Source organism: Nyctibius grandis, chromosome 29, assembly GCF_013368605.1.
Source record: "Nyctibius grandis isolate bNycGra1 chromosome 29, bNycGra1.pri, whole genome shotgun sequence".
Lineage (NCBI taxonomy): Eukaryota > Metazoa > Chordata > Aves > Nyctibiiformes > Nyctibiidae > Nyctibius > Nyctibius grandis.
In genome coordinates, this window is record NC_090686.1 from 461,554 (window position 1) to 482,115 (window position 20,562).

The 20,562-nt window shown below is 62.1% G+C and overlaps 2 protein-coding genes across 2 annotated transcripts; one reads left to right on the forward strand and one right to left on the reverse strand.

Annotated features, from left to right (window-relative positions):
• Positions 1–227: 227 nt before the first annotated feature.
• Positions 228–4,412, forward strand: SASH3 (SAM and SH3 domain containing 3). Its single transcript, XM_068419975.1, has 8 exons — positions 228–290; positions 2,243–2,338; positions 2,567–2,716; positions 2,786–2,930; positions 3,006–3,163; positions 3,286–3,492; positions 3,762–3,912; positions 4,021–4,412. The coding sequence occupies exons 1-8, from the start codon at positions 237–239 to the stop codon at positions 4,206–4,208; spliced, it is 1,149 nt and encodes a 382-aa protein (XP_068276076.1). The 5' UTR covers positions 228–236; the 3' UTR covers positions 4,209–4,412.
• Positions 4,413–6,688: 2,276 nt separating this feature from the next.
• Positions 6,689–20,198, reverse strand: ZDHHC9 (zinc finger DHHC-type palmitoyltransferase 9). Its single transcript, XM_068419978.1, has 9 exons — positions 19,925–20,198; positions 11,576–11,736; positions 10,837–10,995; positions 9,731–9,868; positions 9,527–9,575; positions 9,136–9,238; positions 8,870–8,973; positions 8,215–8,368; positions 6,689–7,371 (listed from the first exon to the last, which is right to left on the reverse strand). Exons 1-9 carry the CDS (start codon positions 20,089–20,091, stop codon positions 7,267–7,269), a joined length of 1,140 nt encoding a protein of 379 aa, XP_068276079.1. The 5' UTR covers positions 20,092–20,198; the 3' UTR covers positions 6,689–7,266.
• Positions 20,199–20,562: the final 364 nt, after the last annotated feature.

Consider the following 20,562-nt stretch of genomic DNA (forward strand, 5'->3'; position numbering starts at 1 on the left):
GAGGGGTGGCAGGGGCCAGGCAGGCACCCCCGCCCCGGGGCCCCGGGCAGGGCAGCGGCTTCGTGGCGGGTTTCCTTCCTCCTGCCCCAGCCTGCGCACCCACCAGCACCCCACACCGCGCCGCTGCAAGCTCCTCTCATGTGACCGCCGGCTTCCTGTGCGCTCCCCGGTGCTTCGGTCGGTGCCGTGCCAGGCGCTGCCCCAACACCGCGCCCTCGCCGCCGGGCCCTGGCACCATGCTGCGCCGCAAGCCCTCCAACGCCGGCGAGAAGGAGCCAGGACACAGGAAGGTGAGCGCTGGTGGCACCCGGCTGCCCTCGGCACCCACGGGCATCCCTGCGCGCCCAGCACCGGCCGAGCCCAGGCTGCCCGCGGGATGCTGGGCAGGGAGCACCGGTGTCGGGGCTCGGGGGCAGAGTCCCACGGGGTCTGGGGGCAGCACTGCCAGCAGCCGGTCCCTGCCACCCCCAGCCACCGTGGCCTTGCCAGTGCGTGGTCCTGCCCTCATCCCGTGCCCTGCTCCCACCCTGGCGCACAGCCAGCCCGGTGGGATGGGCAGCCGGGACGCGCAGGCTGCTGGGGTTGGCATGGGCGCAAGCCGGGGTGCCGGTGGGACCCGTGGGGCTCTGCTGGGGGGTCGCCGTGCCTCCCCCTCCCCACAGCGTGGGCGGCCGCCTGCCGTTTCCTGCCGGGTGCGCAGCTCCCAGCCCGCCCCGTGCAGGAGGTGTCTGCGGTCGAGGCAGCGCGAGGCTGCAGCTCGTCACGTGCGTCGGCCGCTTCCTCCGGCAGCACCGCACCGAGCGCCGGGAGCCACCGGCAGCACCGGCTGCCGGATCGTGGCCTCTCGAGAGCCCCCGGTGCAGGGGGGCCATGCGCTGCCCTGGGCCACCCCGCCGGGAGGGCTGGAGCCGCCGGTGGGGCCCACGACCAGCCCCTCGCCCCGGCTCTCGCCAGGCCCCGGTGGGATGGCATCGCCGAGGGGAGCCGGGGGTCCTGCCGCGGCGGGCAGCCATCCTGGCAGAGCCACGCGCCACGGCGGCTCCTCCGTGCTGGGAAGCTCCCAGGGGAATTTGGGCGAGCCTGGCAGCCCCCATGGGCATCCCCGGCCCCTGCCCAGCCGCCGCTCTCACTTCCCTCTCGCTGCCGTGCTCCCGGGGTCCGGCCGCCCCAGCCCCACGGCCCCCCGCTGCCGGGTGTCCCACAGCCGCTCCCGCAGCCCCGGCTCCTCCAGCCCCGGGGCAGCGGCAGCGTTCCCGGCTGCGGGGGGGGCATGGGGCGCGAAGCCGTTTAATCTCAAAGGAGCAGGGAGAGAGCGGAGGGGTTTGAGGCACCTGGGTCTGGTGGGTTCAGGGGTGCCAGGGTGGGAGTGGGGCAAACTGTGGGTGGGAGTGGGGCAAACATCTCCCCCCACAGCTGCACCAGCTGAGCTGGGCCTGCTGAGCGGAGCCACGGCGGGGAGGGAGGCGGCTCTCCCGCATCCGAGCCAGAAAAAGGCACGGATAAGTGGTAAAGGGTGCTCAGCCGAGGCGATCAAAGGAGGTGGAGGGGGAGGGCGAGGGGCCGTGCCAGAGCAGGGCCGGGCTGTGGGGGCCGAGAAGGGCCTTGGCCACCTCCGGTGCAAGCAGGAGCCCGGGCAGGCAGAGCGACCCGAGGACGGAAATTGCTGCGTTTGCGGTCGAGGCGAGAGCGAGCGCCGTGGGGTGGGTGAGCTCCGAGTGTGAGCTCCGAGCGCCGTGGGGTGTGTGAGCTCTGAGCACCGTGGGGTGAGCTCTGGGCACCGTGGGGTGAGCTCTGAGCACGCCGGCAGCCGGGAGTTGAGCTCACCCAGCCCCAGCACCAAGCTGGCTCCCACCGGAGCGCTGGTACTGGGCACCCAGGGATGGGAGCCCCGGGACCGTGCGGCCATGCAGGGACCCCGGCTGGCTGGCACCGAGGTGCTCCTGGCATGGGGAACCCCTTCCCGTGTGGGGCAGGCAGCTGGGGACACGGGGAGGAGGGAAGGAGAGCCGGGGGGGCACGGGGAAGGCTGAAAGAGGCAGCGATGGAGGGTTGCAGCAGGACTGAGAGCCAAAACCCGCTGTGGTGGCTTTGGCACAAAGGCAGGACTGAGCTTGCCACGATGCTGGCTGGGCTGTGATGATGCTCGCCTGGCTTGCCAAGGGGCCCGGCTGCCAGCGGGGAGGGTGGGAGCTGGGGCAGGGGGGCACAGGGAGAAGCCCTCACACCTTTCCATCTCCCCCAGCTCTCCCTCCAGCGCTCCAGCAGCTTCAAGGACTTCGCCAAGGCCAAAGTCAGCTCCCCTGCGCCAAGCGAGAAGGAGTTCAACCTGGAGGAGAACGTGAGTGCCCGACACCCCCCCACCCCGTCCCGCTCCCCTGGGACCACCTTCCCGCCGGGCACAGCCCCTTTTCGGAGCCTGCTTGCCCAAAGTCCTGGTCCCACGGTGCCCCACGTGCCGTGGAGCAGCCCCAGGGTTTCCCACACCGGCAGGATTTGGGGTCTCGCCCCCAGCTGAGGTTTGCCCGGGGAGGGGGGGCTCTGCCTTCACTCTCCATCCCTCTGCCAGATCCCCGAGGACGAGCCCAGCAGCGCTGGCCCCGAGGACACGGCGCGGAGCAGCGGGATGAAGCTGGGCAAGAAGTGGCGAGCCGTCATCTCCCGCACCATGAACCGCAAGATGGGCAGGATGGCCGTGAGAGCCCTGGCCGAGGGCAAGGTGAGGGGGGCCCGGGCAGGTGGGGGGGTGGCTCCCCCCTCCCCTGGCCTGACCCTGGTCCCCCAGCAGGGAGACGCAGAGCAGGAGGGGGGGTCCCCCTGCCCCCTGTCCCCCACCGGCAGCACAGAGGAGCCCAGCCACGAAAAGGTGCCTCTGTCCTACCTGGAGATGGAGGAAGACGGGCACCCGTCCCTGAGCCGCCAGCTGTCCAGCGGTGAGCCCGGCCCCGGCAGGACGCCGGCCCCTCGCCCCGGCACCCGGCACCCCCTGACCTCCCTCCCCTCCGCAGGCAGCGACGCGTCCAGCCCCGGCCCCGGGGGCAGCAGCCGGGACAGCCTGCGGCTGGAGGAGAGCGGCCCAGCCTACACCGGCCCCTTCTGCGGCCGGGCCCGCGTCCACACCGACTTCACGCCCAGCCCCTACGACAAAGACTCGCTGAAGCTGCGGGTGAGCCACGCCACGGCCAGGCCGTGGGCAGGACCGGGGTGCGGGGAGGGAGGGTGGCTGCGGGGGGCCCCCAGCCGTCCCCAAGCCTGCACCCGCCTCCATCCCCATCTCCCTCGGCCCAGAAAGGGGACATCATCGGCATCATCGAGAAGCCACCCGTGGGCACCTGGACCGGGCTGCTCAACAACAGGGTGGGCTCCTTCAAGTTCATCTACGTGGACATCATCCCCGAGGAGACGGCCCCTGCCCGCAAGAGCCGGGGCCCCGGCAGGAGCAAGCGGCTCAAGCCCAAGACCCTCCACGAGCTGCTGGAGCGCATCAACCTGCAGGTGAGGGACGGGGTCTGCGGGGGGACGGCGGCACCCAGCACGAGCCCGCGGTGCCAGCAGCAGGACCGCCCTCCCCTCCCCTCCCCAGCAGCCCTTCACTATCCCCCATCCCCGTGGGACCCCCACCTCGCGCCCGAGCACTGCTGGGGGGGGGGCAGAGGGGACACACGGGGCTTTTCTGGATGATGCTCCGGCAAGTGCCCGCCGTGGTCCTGGGGCCGGGGGAGAGGCTGGGGAGCCGTGGGCGCTCCGCTCACCCTGCGCCCCAGGAGCACACCTCCACCCTGCTGCTGAATGGCTACCAGACCCTGGAGGACTTCAAGGAGCTGCGGGAGACCCACCTCAACGAGCTGCACATCACGGACCCCCAGCACCGCGCCAAGCTGCTCACGGCTGCCGAGCTCCTCCTGGATTACGACAGTAAGAGCCGCTGGGAAGGGGCAGGGGACACCCCACGCTGCCCACCACGCCAGGCAGCCCCAGCCCCCAGCCTCGCTGCCCGCTAACGCCACGTCCTGCCTCTCCCAGCATCGAGTGAGCCGGAGGAAGGCGACAGCTCTGAAGCCCAGCCTTCGCCCTCGGAGCCCAAGGGGGACATTCCCCGGGACTCGGGCTGCTTCGAGGGATCCGAGACCCTAGACGGCAACCGGGATGAGGCGGAGCTGGGGGGTCCCGAGGGGCAGCTGCGGGCTCTCTCCCTGGCAGAGTCCTCCTGAGCCCAACCCTGCTGCCAGCACTGCCCTGCCGATGGGCACAGCCGCCTCCACCCTGGGTCCAGACTGGAGGGGACTGGGGGGGGGAGCAGGTGAGCCCTGGCAGCGGGATCCCCCGACCCCTGCGCTGCGTGGCTGCGGGCAGCTCAGCCCCGGGGCCCCCCAGGCTGCCCCGTTCGCTGCCCCCAGGACATTTCACACCGCTGCCTTGCACTGCTGCCCTGATGCGGGTGCTCCGGGCACCTCGGGGTGCCGCGCTCCCTGCCCAGGTGCCGTGGGCCTGGATCGCCTCTCCTGGGTTTGCCCCACTTCATCCACAGCTTTAAGAGCTGCCCCCGGAGCCCTCGTGCTGGGCCGAGGCACAGGAGCCTGCAAGGACAGGGGGGTCTGCGGCAGGCAGGGACGGAGCAAACCCAGCGCCCAGCAGCCGTGTGCGAGCGCAGAGGAGCCCCCCCGAGCCCCGCTCCTGGGCAGGAGGGAGGACGCCCGCGCTGCCTTCCTCCAGCATCTTCCTTGCACAGCCAGGGCGGCAGGGAGAGGTTGGCTGGGAGGTTTGGGGTGTGGGGGGAGTGGAGAGCAGCCTGGCAAGGGCACTGCGAGCCCCCTCCCTCGGCCCAAGGGGAGCCCCGCCGGCTGCCCCCACTTGCCCCCAAGCCTGGGGGCTGCGGGAGGGAGCTGGAGCGACCGCCCTGCTGCTGCGCAGGCAGAGGGGCTCAGCAGGGTGAGGCTGTCACCCCCAGGACAGGATCCCCCCCAAAGCACCGGCCACCCCCCCGGGAAGGGGCAGGGGAGCTGCAGCGCTCCAGGGCCCCGCAGAGCCTCCCTGGGGGGGGCAGGAGCCAGCAGCCACACGGGGCAGCCAGGCCCGTGTCCCCAGCCCAGCTCCCGCTGCTGCGCGTGACCAGCTCCAGCTCCTGCGCCGCAGCATCGGCCTTTGGGCCCCCAGTTTGTCCCTTCAATAAAAGCGTGCACGTCTGTACCCCGGCCTTCAGCCTGGTTCCTGCCTGCCAGGAGGCGCGGGGAGGGAGCGGGGTCTGCAGGTCACCGAAAGCTCCCCAGGACACTCCCCGGCTGCACCCGCCGGGGCTCGTCACTGCTCAGCCCAGGCTGCAGCGTCTGCACCCCAAGACCCCCCTTCCCAGGACGCAAATCAGACACCAACGTGGATAATACACCCTGGGAGGGGGAGATGTAGAGGCTGGAAAGCCACGGGGAAGGAGAAAGAGGCAGCACACAGAGGCAGAGGCTACAGCTCAGCCGTTTTTCAAACCAGTTAAGTTTCCTTCATTGTTTTAAAATTAAAAAAAAAAAAAAAGAAAAAAAAGAAAGAAGGCCCAACCCTCGCCCTACCCCCACTTCCTTCACAGAGAACCTGCACAGAGCAGGCAGGAACCCCAGGGGCTGTGCGGGCCCCTGCAGGCAGCACCCCCCACACCACCTTGGAAAGGAGAGGAGCAAACCCCAAAACACACCTTTTCACACCGAGTTTGAGATTTGGTCAGTAGCGCGTTGGGGCGGCTCCCACCGCCGTGGGCTGTGCGTGGGGCCAGGGCTGGCCCAGGACCCCCTGCGCGGGGGGACAGGACGGGGACGGGTCCGGCTGCAGGGCGGCAGCGGCTGCGAGCTGGGACGCTCCGGCCCTGCCAGCAGCATCAGGCTCCGGAGGGACACGGCTCCCCACTTCGCTCTGCTCCACGCCACCGTGGCAAGCAGGATGGCAGACGAGGCGAGGGAAGGGGGAGCAGCAACTTGAGGCTGCCAGGCAGGAGCATCGCAGAGGAACAAGCAGGACGGCCCTGGCAGGACGCCCTCCCCCTGCCACCCACGCACCGCGTGTCTGCGGGGAGGCACGGGAGTACCCAGCGCCCGGGGTATGGGATGGAGAGCAGCCGGGGCACCCACCGGCCTTTGCAAGGACCCTGCAGACATGAGGCTTGTCCCAGCCTGGCTGCCGGGCGCAGGACAGGGAGTGTGGAGTGGAGGAAGAGCCCTGCGCAGCCCTGAGGTCTCCCAGTGCCCCCCGGCCCCGGCCTGTCCCCCCTCCTCTGCCGAGGAGTCCGCACAGCCAGTGCCAGGACAGCCAGCGCAGCCCAGGGCAGGCCCAAGGCTCTGAAAGCCGGTCGAGGTCGGCTGAGAAGCGCAGGGCAAGGCCACGGGGACACGGCGACACGACAGAATTGGGGCTGAGGCTCTGCGGAGCGGCGTGCCCCAGCCTGGCAGGCGAGGGGAGGGCACGCTGGGCACCCCGGAGCAAACGTAGCCCTGGCACTAGCTGGAGAGCCACGGCACAGGCAGACCCTCCCCTGCAGCTTCGTACCCCCCTTGCACAACCGCTCTGCGGCCGGCGCGGGGCGGAGACGAGCGGCAGGAAGATGGGGCTGCCCCGCTCCTTCCCTCGAGCCCCCGGTTCGGCGCGAGCCCCGGGGGGAGGACGGGAGGGAGGGCCCCGCCACCACCCCCCGAGTCACACCAAACGAAGGAGCGTGGGAAGGAAGGTACTTTAAAACCCGTTGCCAGCAGAACACCTTCCAGGTTGTTTTGGCCCTTTTGGCACCAAAATGTCTCCTGCCAGCCCCTGCCACGTTAACCAACAACACAACGCCACAGATTAGGGGAAGGAGGGAGGAGGGGAGGGAGGACGCTACTGCCACAAATCACTTTCCCCTTCCCAGCAGGATTCCTCAGCAGCAGGGAGCAGGCCGACCCTAACGCCGCTTCGGAGCTGCTTGACCACAAGTCGCCTCATCAAGAGAGTCGGGGCCAGACGGAGGGGCAGCATCCAGGACAACCTGCAGAGCAAGAGGTCCTGCCTCGGCCTGCAGGCAGAGCAGCCTCAGCGGTGGCGAGTGCCCCTGGGTGACAAGGCGGGCCACTCGCTCATCCTTGGACGCCGTGCGAGGCCAGCGCCGGCCCGCACCGCCTGCGCATCGAGGTGAATAATGACTAAAGCAAAACGGCCACGAGGAATTGTTTGCCTGCCATCCAGCCCTTCTCCTCCTCTCCTCAATCACTTCCAGCTTTGATTAGACAAAACAAGAAAGTTCTCCCTTTCAAGCAGAGGCTAGTGCTCTGCTTGCCCAGCGTCCTGGGATGGGACCGGGAGCTCCCCAGACGTTAGCTGCTTCTCCTCTGGCGCCTCAGAGTTGCTCAGGGGTGGCGCAGGGACCTGGAGAGAGAAGACAGCACTGACTTGCATGAATACACCCCGGTACAGAGCATCTGTTTGAGCACAGACACATGGCCCCGCTGCCCTGCTCCTGCCTCCAGCTCCAGCAGGCAGAGGACTCGGCTGTGCTTGGGAAAAGGAGAAACCAGGGGCCACCAAACAGGCAAACCAGCAGCTTCATGAAGATCTGGAGCACTGGACTGCTCCAGCAGAAGTGGTCTGGACCGTTTCCACCAGAGGAAGAGGCAGCTCATGCCCGAGCAGTAGGCCCAGCCATTTCCCACCACATTCACAGAATAATTTAAGTGGGAAGGGCAATCTGGAGGTCTCCTGTCCAACCATATCCTCGCAGTGGGGCTAATTCCAACGACAGAGCAGGCTGCTCAGGGCCATGTCCAGTGGGGCAATGGCATTCTCCACAGATGGAGATCCCACAGCTGCCAGGGCCCTTCCCAGGGACAGCCCTTCAGCTTCCACTTAGGCTCAAAACAAGACGCCTGCATCTCCCATCCCTCCTCAACCCCTCCAAGCCTCCACAGGCACCAGCTCCTTGGTGCTCTCACAGCAGGACCAACATCTCCAAAACTGCAGCCAGCTGTGATTTCCTTTGAAGTTTACCCAGGAGCCAGAGGAACCCAGCACCATCCCAGCCAGCTCCAGAGAGATGCTGGTTTCCAGGGCCAGAGCACAACAGGCTTTTCATCGTCAGCCTCTCAGCAAAGCCCCAAGTGTGGCTTTGCTCCTGCTAACTCACACTATCACCTTTCTCTCTGCTGGCCCAAAGCCCCAGCAGCTCCAAGCAGGCGCAGCCCGCTCGCCCCCGGCACAGAGGGCATCACTCACGGCACTGGGGTGAGGAAGGCTGCCATCCTTCTGCTGAGCGCTGCTCTCCTCTGCCTGCCCACCAGTGGGCTCTGGAGCGCTGGGCCCCCGCGGGCACGACCCCTCCTGAGCTGTGCCCTCCTCTTGCTGCAAGATGCCCCGTCTGTCCAAGACGCTGCAAGAGCAGAATCACACCATCAGAGACCCACACCTCCCCTGAAGCCAACTGCTTTTGCTGGCAGGGAAAGTGCTTGTGGAAGACAAACGTCAGGGGAAGGGGTTCCTCTCCAGATCAGGCCGTGTACAGCCCAAACCTAGTTCCTCCTGTGAAAACCAAGCCCCTTGGAGAGCAGCCCAGTCCAGAGGGTGGGAGCCCACTGAAACGAGCGCCCTGGAAAGAGCCTCCGCTCCCCGCGCTGCCCCAGGGACGGGGAGCCGCTGCCCAAGCACGTGGTGACATCGCAAGCTTGCACCACTGAAGACAGGCAAGGAAGGCAACACAGGACCTTCCTCCCCAGAGCATCCACCCATATCCCAAGGGACCTCCAGAAGCCCTCAACGCACAAAGCGCTGGCAGAAGAGCAGGCAGGTCTTGTACCCAAGCAAGGGGAGCTCCTCAGGGTCCTACCCTGGGCTCTGGGGGCAAAAAAGGCAGGGCTGCCCCTCGAGAGCTTACCTGGGGGGCAGAGGCCCACAGAGCACCTCACAGCAGTTCTTCACGATGTTGCCGTGGCTGTAGGGATTCTGCACGCGGTTCTTCCCAGTCCAGGACCCCTTAATCTGCAAGTCAGGGCACAAGCTCAGGGCTGCTCCACCTGCCCCCAGCCCACGGAGCCCTGCCTCAGCCCGCAGCACACGTCAGCAGGGTGGACGCAGCCGTGACACACTGAGGAAGCGACGAGAAATGGAGACGGCTCAGAGGAACAGAAAGACTCTACTTACGTCTTCGTTGGTTGTCTGATTCAGTGCGACCAGGAAGGTGTGGAACCCAGTTAACCCCACCACCGACCACAGGGTGAAGAAACAGATGAGCACCTCCAGTACAGTGAGAACAGTTAAGGGCTGGGAACAGCCTGGGCACAGTCCCACCCCAGCTGTGTCACCACCTCCAGGCACACTACGCTAACTTCTCTCCTTCTCCTTGACATGGTTCTCTGTTTTACCCTCCTCCCAAAAGCCACAAAATTGCTCCTTGCCTTGTAATCGTGGAGGAAAATGCCCTGAAAGGCTCCTTAGGGAAGCCTGGGCATCAAGACTCCAGTCCCTCCATAATGCAGCTCACACCAACCCCCAGCTTTGGAGAAGCCAGCCCCTCTGCACCGTGGAAGGATATGTCCCCGGGGTTTCCTTCAATGTGTTCAGAAACCCAATCTTCAGAGATTCTGCCAATACAAAGAGAGGAAGATTTTTTTTCTCTGGAACATCACCCCAAGTCCAGTTCCCTTTCCCACACCATCACTTCTGGGTTCACAACACCACCTGTATGCCCCCCTCCCTCAGCCAGCCCCGCCAGCCACCTCTCCGCAGCCAGACTCACTCAGTGCTACGTAGACTATGTTGAAGGTGAAGATGTAGATGGTGAGGAGTGAGAGCGAGAGGATGAAGAGGTAGAAATAGCGGTAGTTCCTCTTCCCCACGCAGTTGCCCACCCAGGGACAGTGATGGTCGAAGCGCTCTGTGAAAGCGAAGATGGAGATCAGTGCTGCTCCAGCACGGCCCTGCCTGCCTCCAGGCGCTCTGCCCCGAACTCAAACGCTTCCAAGGCCGACAAGGACCCCCTGGGCCATCAAGTTGAACCCTCTGCTAACTCAGGGCCCCGTATCACAGCCCCCTTCCAGAGGGGAGGCCAGGTAAGAAAGTGCAAAACTGTTTTATTAATCAATTGTTTTGCAGATTAAGATGGAGTTTAAGAGCTTGGCCCCACGCATGTCTTCTCTCCCAGAGACCTGAGGTGTAACAGCTTTGACTAAAGCAGCACACAGGTTAGATGAAGGTCTTGGGGGTTCAGAAGTTCTTACCTAACCCATGTGCCACTTTACTCCTACTAGGATAATGAGAAGAAGGTTGAAGGGACTGGATGAACACTGAAAGGGCTGGGAACCTGCAGAGGAGGAGAGGGATCCAGAAGAATGGATTTCTTCCTTGAGAAGGGATGCTGAACATGAGTCAATTATGATATGCAAAAGGGCTAAGAGAGCGTCTGCGATGCAGCAAGGAGAACAAAAACCAGGGGCACTCAAGGGAACAGCAGGATCTCCACGCTGATGCAAGGAGCTGCTTTCACACAAGACACAGCTCTCCACTGGAACCCTCTAGCCCAGCAAGGCCAGGTCAGTGAAACTCAAAAACAGGCTGCACATTTGCACGGGCAAGTTAGACTGATGTTAGACCAGTTATTGCCAAAGAAGTACCGGCAAAGATGAACCATCTGGCGTCAGGTTCTGAGCAAACCTCAAGCTTCTTGAGCTTAAGATGAGGCAGACTGTCCCCGTCTGTTCACACACCACCGTTCTGGGCTCGCTCAGCAGGCGCAGTGTGAGACCCGATGTGGAGCGAGATTGGGTGCAGATCTTCCCCCGTCCTCTTCCAACGGCTCTCACCTACCACCCAGGTGCAGGAGCAGGCGCGACCTCTTCTACTCACCCACACAGTTGTCGCAGATGCTGCAGTGAGAGGCGCGGGGCGGACGGAAGATCTTACATGTGTAGCAATACTTCAGCTTCACTATCTGGTTGTTGATCTGGAAGTTTTTAATCCGCGGCGGTGGGCGCTGACCCTGGGGCACGGTCCCGTTGGTGGCCTCTGAGAGAGAGAACCAAGCAGAGATCAGACCTGCTCCTACAACACCACAGGCCTAGAATGACAACATGTCTCCCCGCTTTTCCTACCAGTGGGCTCAGAGCCTGCTGGGTCTAGAGCCAGTACTGCAGCTCTGCTCACACGGTCCAGAGCCAACCTGGCAGCTTGGAGGCAGGAAAAGGGATGCCAGAGCCTTCATGGGCATATTGAGAGGGGCCGGGGGCATGTCACTGTACAGACCCACACCCACCAAACTCTCTCTCTACCTGAAGGATCAAGGGGCCCACACCGAGCTTCCCGCACCTCTTCCCAAAAGCAAACTGAGTTTGTATGTACACAGCTACAAGAGAGAAAACAGCACGTGAAAAGGCTCCCAGGAAGGGAAGCAGGCATGTCCCAGCATCCTTCTGAGGCTCAGCCAAGCAGAATTAGCCAGCAGGTGGTAAGACGCCCCATTTGGGGCGATCCTCTCTTTTGGAGGGTGGGCCAGGAAGAAAGGCTCTGCAGAGAACGTAGCCTAGAGGTATGCCAGGAACACAGAGGCTTTTCCAGCCATCACCAGCTCAGCTGGCTCCACGCTCACCAATCTCCATCTCGATGAAGGCTGCCTCGTCAGGCAGGGCTCTCGGGATCACCCCGGGATCACTGAAGCTCGTCCGCAGGAGCGTGGCCATGGCGAACAGGAAGAGAACTGCTGCGAACACGGGGATGGCCGGGGACAGCTGGACCGCCAGGTACCGACACCTGCAGAGAGACGGCAGGAGGCGATGAACCTCCTTCAGGTTTGAAGCCTTGAGGTTCAGGTTGGACATTAGGAAGAATTTCTTCTCAGAAAGGGTCATTAGCCATTGGAAGGGGCTGCCCAGGGAGGTGGTGGAGTCACCATCTCTGGAGAGGTTTAAGAAAAGCCTGGACATGGCACTTAGTGCCGTGGTCTAGTTGCCATGGTGGTGTCAGGGCAATGGTTGGACTCGATGATCCCAGAGGGCTCTTCCAACCTGATTGATTCTGATTCTGAACCAAGCCACCGCGAGGTCTGAGCCCAGACTTTTCTGAACACTGGGTACACCTCGGGGAGAGAGGCTGTTCAGCACTTCCTTCTGATCCCACCACCACAGGGAAACACCCCTGGGGCAGCTCGAACGACCAGCCCCGATCAAAGCACCCCCGTGTCTGTGACCAGCCAGGCACAGCATCCTTTCCAGCATTTTGTTTTGTTTCCAGCCCCCATTTTGCTCACTCACAGATGACACTAGAGAAGCAAGCAGCCAGCTAGAGGGGTCTTGCCTAGAGGACACGCGCTGCAGCCGGCTGCCGAGGGATGGCCCGTACCCCTGGGAGATGGGCCCAAGGCCTGGGGAGAGGCGGAAGGCACGGACGTGCAGCGGAGCAGTGGGAATCTCTGGCTGTCCCCTAAAGAGGCAGCAGCTTCCAGTACCACAAAAATGACTTTCCAGGGATTAACCACGTCCTGTGCTTCTCAGGACTGGATTCACGGGGAAGCGCGACGCTCCCGTGCAACAAGACGTCTGGCTTCCTTAGACTTTTCTGAGGGAAGGGACTCGAAAACTCCAAGTAGAAAGACTCCTGCTCCCAGACAACCCCAGCTTGAGAGAGGAAACGCAGCGTGAGGCTTGTTTGCTTTACAAACACAGAAAGGTCCAACGAGGAATTTACGTTGCTAATCCCGCTGACTGAGGCGGTGCAAAGGGGGCGAGGAGATTAACCTCACTGTGCCCCACGTCACTGCTGGACACCCACCAACATGTCTCCGTGGGCACTACAGCACAGGCCACGCAGAAGTCATGGGTTAGAGACACACTGGGCTGAAAGAAAACAGATTTTTACCCTGATTCCTTCCGAAAACCCCATTTACATCAGGGTGAAGCTCCTGTGGAGGTTTCCTACGGTTTAAGGGAAACCCCACCCAAATCCCAATGCTTTAATTTGCCATTGCTTGACTCCAGCGACTGTCCCCTGCACGCAACGAGGCACAGAAAGGGCTGTCTGCTGAAGCCATGGTATGCTTTGGCCACAGCCCCAACACGAAGCGGCCACAGCCATGCCCAGGGCCTGTCCCCCAAACCAACGGTGTTAATTTTAGACACAAACTCTGCAGCTACTCGAAACAACAGAGCCCTCAGTGTCGGCCACGTGCAGAGTCCTGCCTGCCTCGGAGGAGCCAGGCGGAGCAGCCGGAGGGCTAAGCTCACCGCCTTTAGGCAGCCTGAGATAACTTCGCTTTCCCTTTGCGAGGGCAAAGTCTAGAAAGAGAGCTGCAAATCAGCCAGCAGCTAAACACAAGCCTTGGATCCCGTTGTGGGAAGGAATATGGGTTTATTCTTCTAGAAGCCGGACACGGCTTGCCTCAAAGGGCTGCAGCTCGACCCTTGTCCAGCTGACATGACAGTTTTGCTGCAACAACATGAACATATTACGGGCTTAAAACGTGGACTCGTGAACTGTGTTAAAGCTGAGCCAAAACTGCGCCAGAGCTTCCAGCCTCATACACTAACACCTCACAAGTTTCTTCAGTGTGCTGTCAGCAAAGAGATTTATTACCCGCAAGCACATGATCCGTGCCGGGGGTACTCTCCCAGGCACAGATCTGAAAGCTTTGCACAGCAGCACTCAAGAATAAACGGGCTCAGTCCCTGCAGCGACCGGTGCGGTCCCCGCTCCATCTGCGTCCAAGCACGAGCGCGGGCTCTGACTCAGTCCCTGCTGACCAGCTCCTACGCGTCTTTGTAAGGAAACCTGCCCTCTGGGGATGCAGCGAGTCCTGCTGTCCCTGAGCACGGCAAGGGTGGCCTCAGGACTGATGTTACCACATCGCAGAGCGTGGTGTGGGAATGGGAGGAAGCCTGCAAGTTCGGGAGATGAAAGGGATGAGCACGCGACCACCCTCCCCGCTGCTCCCAGCCAGCACCCAGCCCTTCCACCCAGCTCCCGGCGTGCCGCAGGGCAGGCTGTGAGCCCGGTTCAGGAGGGGAGAGAGGCGATGGCAGACAGACCGCCTGTGTCATTAGCCATTGGAAGGGGCTGCCCAGGGAGGTGGTGGAGTCACCATCTCTGGAGGGGTTTAAGAAAAGCCTGGACATGGCACTTAGTGCCCTGGTCTAGTTGCCATGGTGGTGTCAGGGCAATGGTTGGACTCGATGATCCCAGAGGGCTCTTCCAACCTGGTTGATTCTGTGATTCTGTGTGCCCAGAGGTGGGCAGCGGGGAGGACAGGGACAAAGCCCCAGAAAACACCAGCCGCCTACTCTCCTGTCTGTCGAGGAAAAGACACCTGGGAACTCACACAGGGAACTCCTAATGCTGGCTCCTTCAGCCGCCGTTCGCCGAAGCGTGTGAGACGTCTGCTCAGCAAAGCCATTGTCCTGTTGCCATCGTCCCTCCAGCACGAAGCAAACACCCAGGCCCTGCACTGGACGCTCAGCCCCGTCGCTCAGACGTGCCCTGGCAGAGCAGGGGCCGAGCAGGGCCCTCCTGCTTCCCCGGGGAGCAGGGCTGCCAGCGCCGTTGCGTCCCCTCGGCACAAACACGGCCTGGAGGTCAGAGGTGCCTGAGCCACACAAACCCCCACCGCACTGAAACCGCATCCCGAGACCCGACGCTGAGCCACCGCACGCCTCCCGTCCCTCCCCGCGCTGGCAGAGCCTTGCTTTAAGGAAGGTGTCTTCTGGGGAACGTGCCCAGCGCACGTGCCACGGCAGGGCAGGGCAAGCGCCGGCCAGAACGGCTGAGCAACAGGTAAGGCCACCACGTGAGGTCCTGACTTGGTGCTCACCAGTCTTCAGTCTACGCCTTGTCTGCAGCGTGACAGGACAAGGGGCGATGGGCACAAGCTGACACATGGGAAGTTCCATCTGAATATGAGGAGGAACTTCTTTACTGTGAGGGTGGCAGAGCCCTGGCACAGGCTGCCCAGGGAGGGGGGGAGTCTCCTTCTCTGGAGATATTCAAACCTGCCTGGACACGACCCTGTGCTACATGCTCTGGGTGACCCTGCTTTGGCAGGGGTTGGGCTGGATGATCTCCAGAGGTGCCTTCCAACCCCAACCATTCTGTGATGCTACGATTACACTCAGCAATTCACTTACGGTGCTAAGTAACAGACATTTTAAAGATCTTTTGTTTGGGAAAGCTGCGAGTCAACAGAGACATACTGTTGGCATGTACGGATACTGCTCCTCCTCCACTCCCAGCACAATATCTGTGCTCTCGAGCATGTTGTCATCTAACAGCAGACAATAACGGCACTATCACAACTCATCATCACGGGGCGGCGGGCTGGGGGGTGAGAAAGGCATAAACAAAGAGAACATCAGAATGGGGGGGGGCAGCAAGAAGCAGCAGAGAGGAGGTGCTATGAGTTCGTGGTGTAAGGGCTGCTTGACCGATTATTTTGCGACCACTTGGGATGGTCTGTTGTGACCAGCACATGAAGCAAAGCTCTGGAGGAGGGGGAGAACAAACATGCCAGCCCCGGGGGAAGCGGGCTTCAGCCACGGCCGTCAGGTAGCACATCTCACGGCCAGCTCTGTTGTATAGTTCATTCACATCTCACTTGCAAATCGCCTGTTTAACTTCCCAAAACTAACACCATTTAGGACAACCACACCACGTGCTTGTCCCAAACACCAGCAAAACAAAGGAGTATCTTTACCAAATGTCTGACCCTCACCAGAGCACTTACTGTCACCTGCATCTCCCAGACCTGGGACCATTTCCAGAAGCTGGTGGACTTGCGTGGAACCCGTCGCTCTGAACACCCGGGTAAACGCCGCGCTGCAACGGTAGATATTTGGGGCCCTTTTCCCTGGCAGCACTCGGGCAGAACCGGAGCTGCCTACAGAAACTCTCCCCGTCTGCCAGCAGTGACACAGAAAATGCTCACAGAGACCCACGTCGAGCGCAGAGCACGTGCTGCCAGCCCAGCCCAGGCAGTAGCCAGCTTCAGGCAGGAGGCAGAAGCGTTACGCCGACGTTCTTGCTCTTTTCCCAGCTCAAACCTCTGCCCAGGCGGCAAGGGAGCACCCCGAGATGTGCGGGGGGAACGGCGGTGCTGGAGAGGACGTGCAGGTGCAGGGAGAGCAAAGCCATCTCCTGAAAAGGAGCCCGTGTACAGGGAAAAGGGCGTGTGATTCAAAGCCCTGGGAGCAGCCACTTCAGGAGAAACACGTCCTCAGGAGCAAAATGAGCTGAACTCTGGGTACCAACGAGTTTACCTCTATCGAGACAAACTACGACTACTAAAAAGCACCGACCAACTTGTGTGTCAGTTTTGACAATGCCTGACACGGACCAAACCAGGGGTAAAAGCCATCTCAGAAGTGCCTCTTTTTCAGTGCAAAATCTTGGATCTTTGGGGTCTGGGGAAAAAAAAATTTAAGTCCCATGAAGGGTCAAGCATGTTTTTTTTTAACTCAGAAAACAAATAAATTTTAATCTCTACATAGATAAGAAAGTGGAAAAAAAATAGTGATAAACATGCTTGGTTATTGGAAAAGCAAACAGCAGCCCCATCCCGTGCTCAGGAGCCTGGCATGGCCGGCGCTATCTCGCCTGTAACGTTTACAAACGTCGAATGTTTGTGCTGAGAAGCTGAAGACAAAAGCAACCCAGTTCTCTTGCGGCTGCCGTGGGGAGCTGAACGGAGCAGCCTGGCTTCAGGAGGGCCGTAAGTGCAAGGAGGGAAGCCCAGCAGCCAGGGAGAGGACGCTACGCCCCGTCGTCTCAGCTCCCAGACGGATTGCACTAAGTGCTTTACCTGGGCTTCTCCTCGTGCGCGGATACCACAGGCGTAGGTAGACAACTAAGCGCCCTGCCACAAAAGCTGCCATACCCAGTAAGTGTCTGAAACAGTGCCAAGAGGATATTGAACAGAATTTCACGTGACACGTTACGGTCACAGAGCAGACCCAGTTAAACGTAGGTCTCGGGCGCTGCCGGGACCAGGCTCAGCCCCGGAGCAGCGGGAGCTGCTGTCTGCCGAGGGAGGTGTCCTTGGGCAGAGGACTCTGGTTGCTGCAGAGCACTGCCCCAGGGGCCCGGACAGCTCCACGGCCCTCTGCTTTATCTGGAGGGAGGAGCCGGATCTCCAGGTACAGCACTGAGAGCTCCGTCAGCCCTCCTGTCTGCTCCCCCAGGAAAAGGCTTCCCCGACTCCAGACCACAGCTCTGCGGTCTAGGGGATAAAAACATAAAAATTCCTGTGCACGGGGCTGAGGTGGCTTCAGCCCGTTCAACTGGAGACGCAGCAGATGAGCCGATGGCATTGGAGCTACGTGGAGGGGAAAAAAAAACAAACCCAGCAACAGCCTGAACAGAGAGGCTGTCATTTCACGGCCGGGGAGGACTCTTCCAGCGAGGAATGCGGTGGCTTATCTCGTGACGTGCGATGCCAGTCACCAGCGGCTCTCCAGCGACAGCGTTTGTAATCAGAGCCGAGCCAGAGCAGCCTGGAGGGCGAGGATCAAACCCGCGCTGGCTCCCATCGAGTAGCGAGACATTTTCTGGCTTCAGGCGTCCCCGAGCCTTGTGTAGACAAGGTGTGACTGCGCAAGTGATTCAGCTGAATGGAACAAGCGTTCACGACACAGGCGCCCCTGCAGCGAGCGCACACCGAAAGGACTCCTCCGCCCACCACAGCCTGCTGCTCTCCAAAACCAGACCCCAGCAAACCGAATTGTTCCAAACTTTAAGGGGGAAACCATGAATTTCCGTGCAAACGCCAAAGCATCTGCCAAAAGCTGAAATGAATGGATAACACAGCAACCAGATCAAGGCTGAGACTCTTATGCAAAAGCACCCTAACGCACACAGAAGGCTCTCGAGCAGCCAAGCTGCTCATCTTCTCAGCTTTGTCGGTGAAACAGAGACCTTGTGGAGTGTTTCTGGTTGGGAAGGCAACGTTTCATCCCTACCCCAAATTCAGAAATCCCCAAACGATTTCAGAACACACCCACCTCTTTCAAACAGAAAACATTCGTGTTGTGCTTTGACAGGATCAAATGGATGTTTTGGATTTTCCCAAACTTTCCCTCATCTCCCCAGTCCAAACCACTCAGCCAATTTAAGTAAAATTCAGAGACGATTCTGCTCCCAGCAAACCTTTCCCTGGGCCCGCGGCCCCCACAGAGGCCACCCTCCACCTCCACGCGGAAGGGACATCTCAGGGCGAGCAAGGACTCGGGGGTGAGCGACCCCTCCACGGGCCTCTGCCTCCCGCAGCACGGGAAGGGGCTTCCCGAGAAATTGCCAGTCACGTACCCACCGTGCCCACAGCCAACACGGCGCAGGGCTGGACAGGCAGCCCTGGCTCCCCCTGCCCCGCACAACCACGGCGGGCAGCCGGGCAAAGGCAGCAGAGCGGGATGTGGCTTCGCTCTTCCGCTAAGGACAGGCTCCGCAGGGAGCAAGAGCAATTATCCCTCGCAATAAGTGTTTCTGGAGCTCTAATAGGTGTTTCTGGAGCAGGAACACCTATTAGTCCTTCCTGCAAGGCAGGAAGCCTCAGCCTCAATTTTCAGATGGGAAAAAAACAAAGCAAACAACGAAACGAACGGTGGTGCCATTTCACAGCTCTGAATCCAGCCTGAGTCAGGGATAATTTGGGCTGTCCCCACTCGGGAACCCCAACACCTCGCGTTACGGCACCTGCCTCCAAAGCCACCCGACGACTAAGCAGAAAAACCAGTCTCACACCTGACCGAGGCCCACGTTAGCCACCGCACCGCTGCTGGTGGGACGTGGCAAGCCTCAGCAGACTGTTCCAGAAAGCCCTTTCCAAGGCTGCCAGCGATATCCGCTAACAAGGACCTAGGGAGAGCAACGCCAGGCCAGGAGAAGTTGAGACTAGTTCCCTGGTCTGGGGAAGACGTCTAGGAGGCCAGCATGGTGGCCGAGTGCTGTATGTATCTGGAGGAATACAGGGCTTAACCAGGGAGCGGTTTCTTCCGCTTGCTTTCCTGGCTTAAAGGGCTTTTGTGTTACCCAACAGCGCTGAGGACCTTCACCTCCCTAAGAATAACATAAACATGCTGATGGAGGCAGAGGAAGGAAAGTTTCACAGTTGTTTGGCTGATCCAAGCTCATCCTCAAAGCAGGAGGTGAAACAGTCCTGTCCCCTCCCCACAACATCGGCGCTGAGGCAAACACAGGCTTTTGTCTCCTTTTGGTTTTTTTTGTTTTTTTTTTTTTTTTTGTAGGATTAGTCTAAGGCCAAGTCCATTCTCCAGCCCAGCTCACAGGGGAGAGCTGTGGGGAGGGGGCAGGTCCTGCTCTTTTGGCAACACCCAAGACTTCAGCTGCAGGTCTTTAGGCTGCCCAGCTGATCTCGAAGGGTGGCCGGATCCTCTCCAAACATGAGGCCTTCAGCTCGCGGGAGGCTCTGCTGTAGTGCAGCACCCTGCAACACCGAGCCAGCCGGCAGCTGCAGGGCAGGCTGGACCCACGCTAAACCCCGGTGCCACCAAACTCGCTCCTTTTTTGTTAATTCTCCGGCTGGGTCACCTCCCTCACCGGGCTGACCTGGGGGCTGCACCCGCACCCAGCGGGCAGGGACGCAGGATCCCGCTGCTCGGCCCACGCTGCAGCAGCAGCACTGCCCTTGCACCCCGGCTGTCCCTGGGCACGGGGCACACAGCCCAAGCCCCATCCCCTCTAGCCACGCTCAGGACAAGGGACTGCAAGTCCCAAACACCCAGAAGCACGGCTGGCAGGGAGGAAGAGGCAGAGTCACGCCACAGGCAGAGCCGGGGGAAAGCTCCAGCAGCGCCCATCCTCCCCCAGAACCTCCAGGGTCACCGGCTGGGGGTGAAGAGGCAGATCCCACCCAGAGAGCCACGCCAGGCTCCCCACCCGAGCCCACCGGGCAGAGTAGCCCTGCCCAGGGCCCATCCCTGGGCCGCCGCGGGGAACTCACTCGAAGGCGAAGAAGAGGGCGCAGGTGCCGAGGATGAGGAAGAGCGTCAGGTAGAAGATGCCCTTCTGCCGGGCCATCATGATGCGGCCGTCGCAGCAGAAGGTGTTCCTGCCCGGCAGCTTCTCCCATTTCCGAACCACCTTCTTCCTCGCCACCATCACCGACATGGCGGGGCCGTCACTGGGGCGGCGGCGCCCGCCCCACGTCCAGGCGCTGCTCCTCCGCCGCCCGCGCCCCCGGCATCATCGGGGGCCCCGCGGGGCCGGGCTGGGGGCTGCGGGGAGAGGGAGAACGGCTCAGCACCGGGCCGGCGGGGGCTCGGCGGGCCCCAGCGCCGCGGGGGGGGCGGCGGCCGCCGCCATAGGAAACCCCGCGCCCCGGGAGGGGTGTCGCCATGGAAACCCACCGGGGAGCGGGGCGGGCAGGGCGCGGCCAGGGGAGCCCCCGGCCCTGAGGGGAGCCCCCGGCCCTGAGGGGAGCCCCCGGCGCGGGGGGGGCGGCCCCGCACAGGCCCCACCGGGAGCGGAGGGGACAGGGCAGCCCCGCCCCCGCGGCCGGGAGGGGAGGGGAGGAGAAGGGCCCCGCGCCGCCGCCGCCGCCGCCGCCGCTCACCGTGTGCCGTGCGGCAGCGCCGGGCG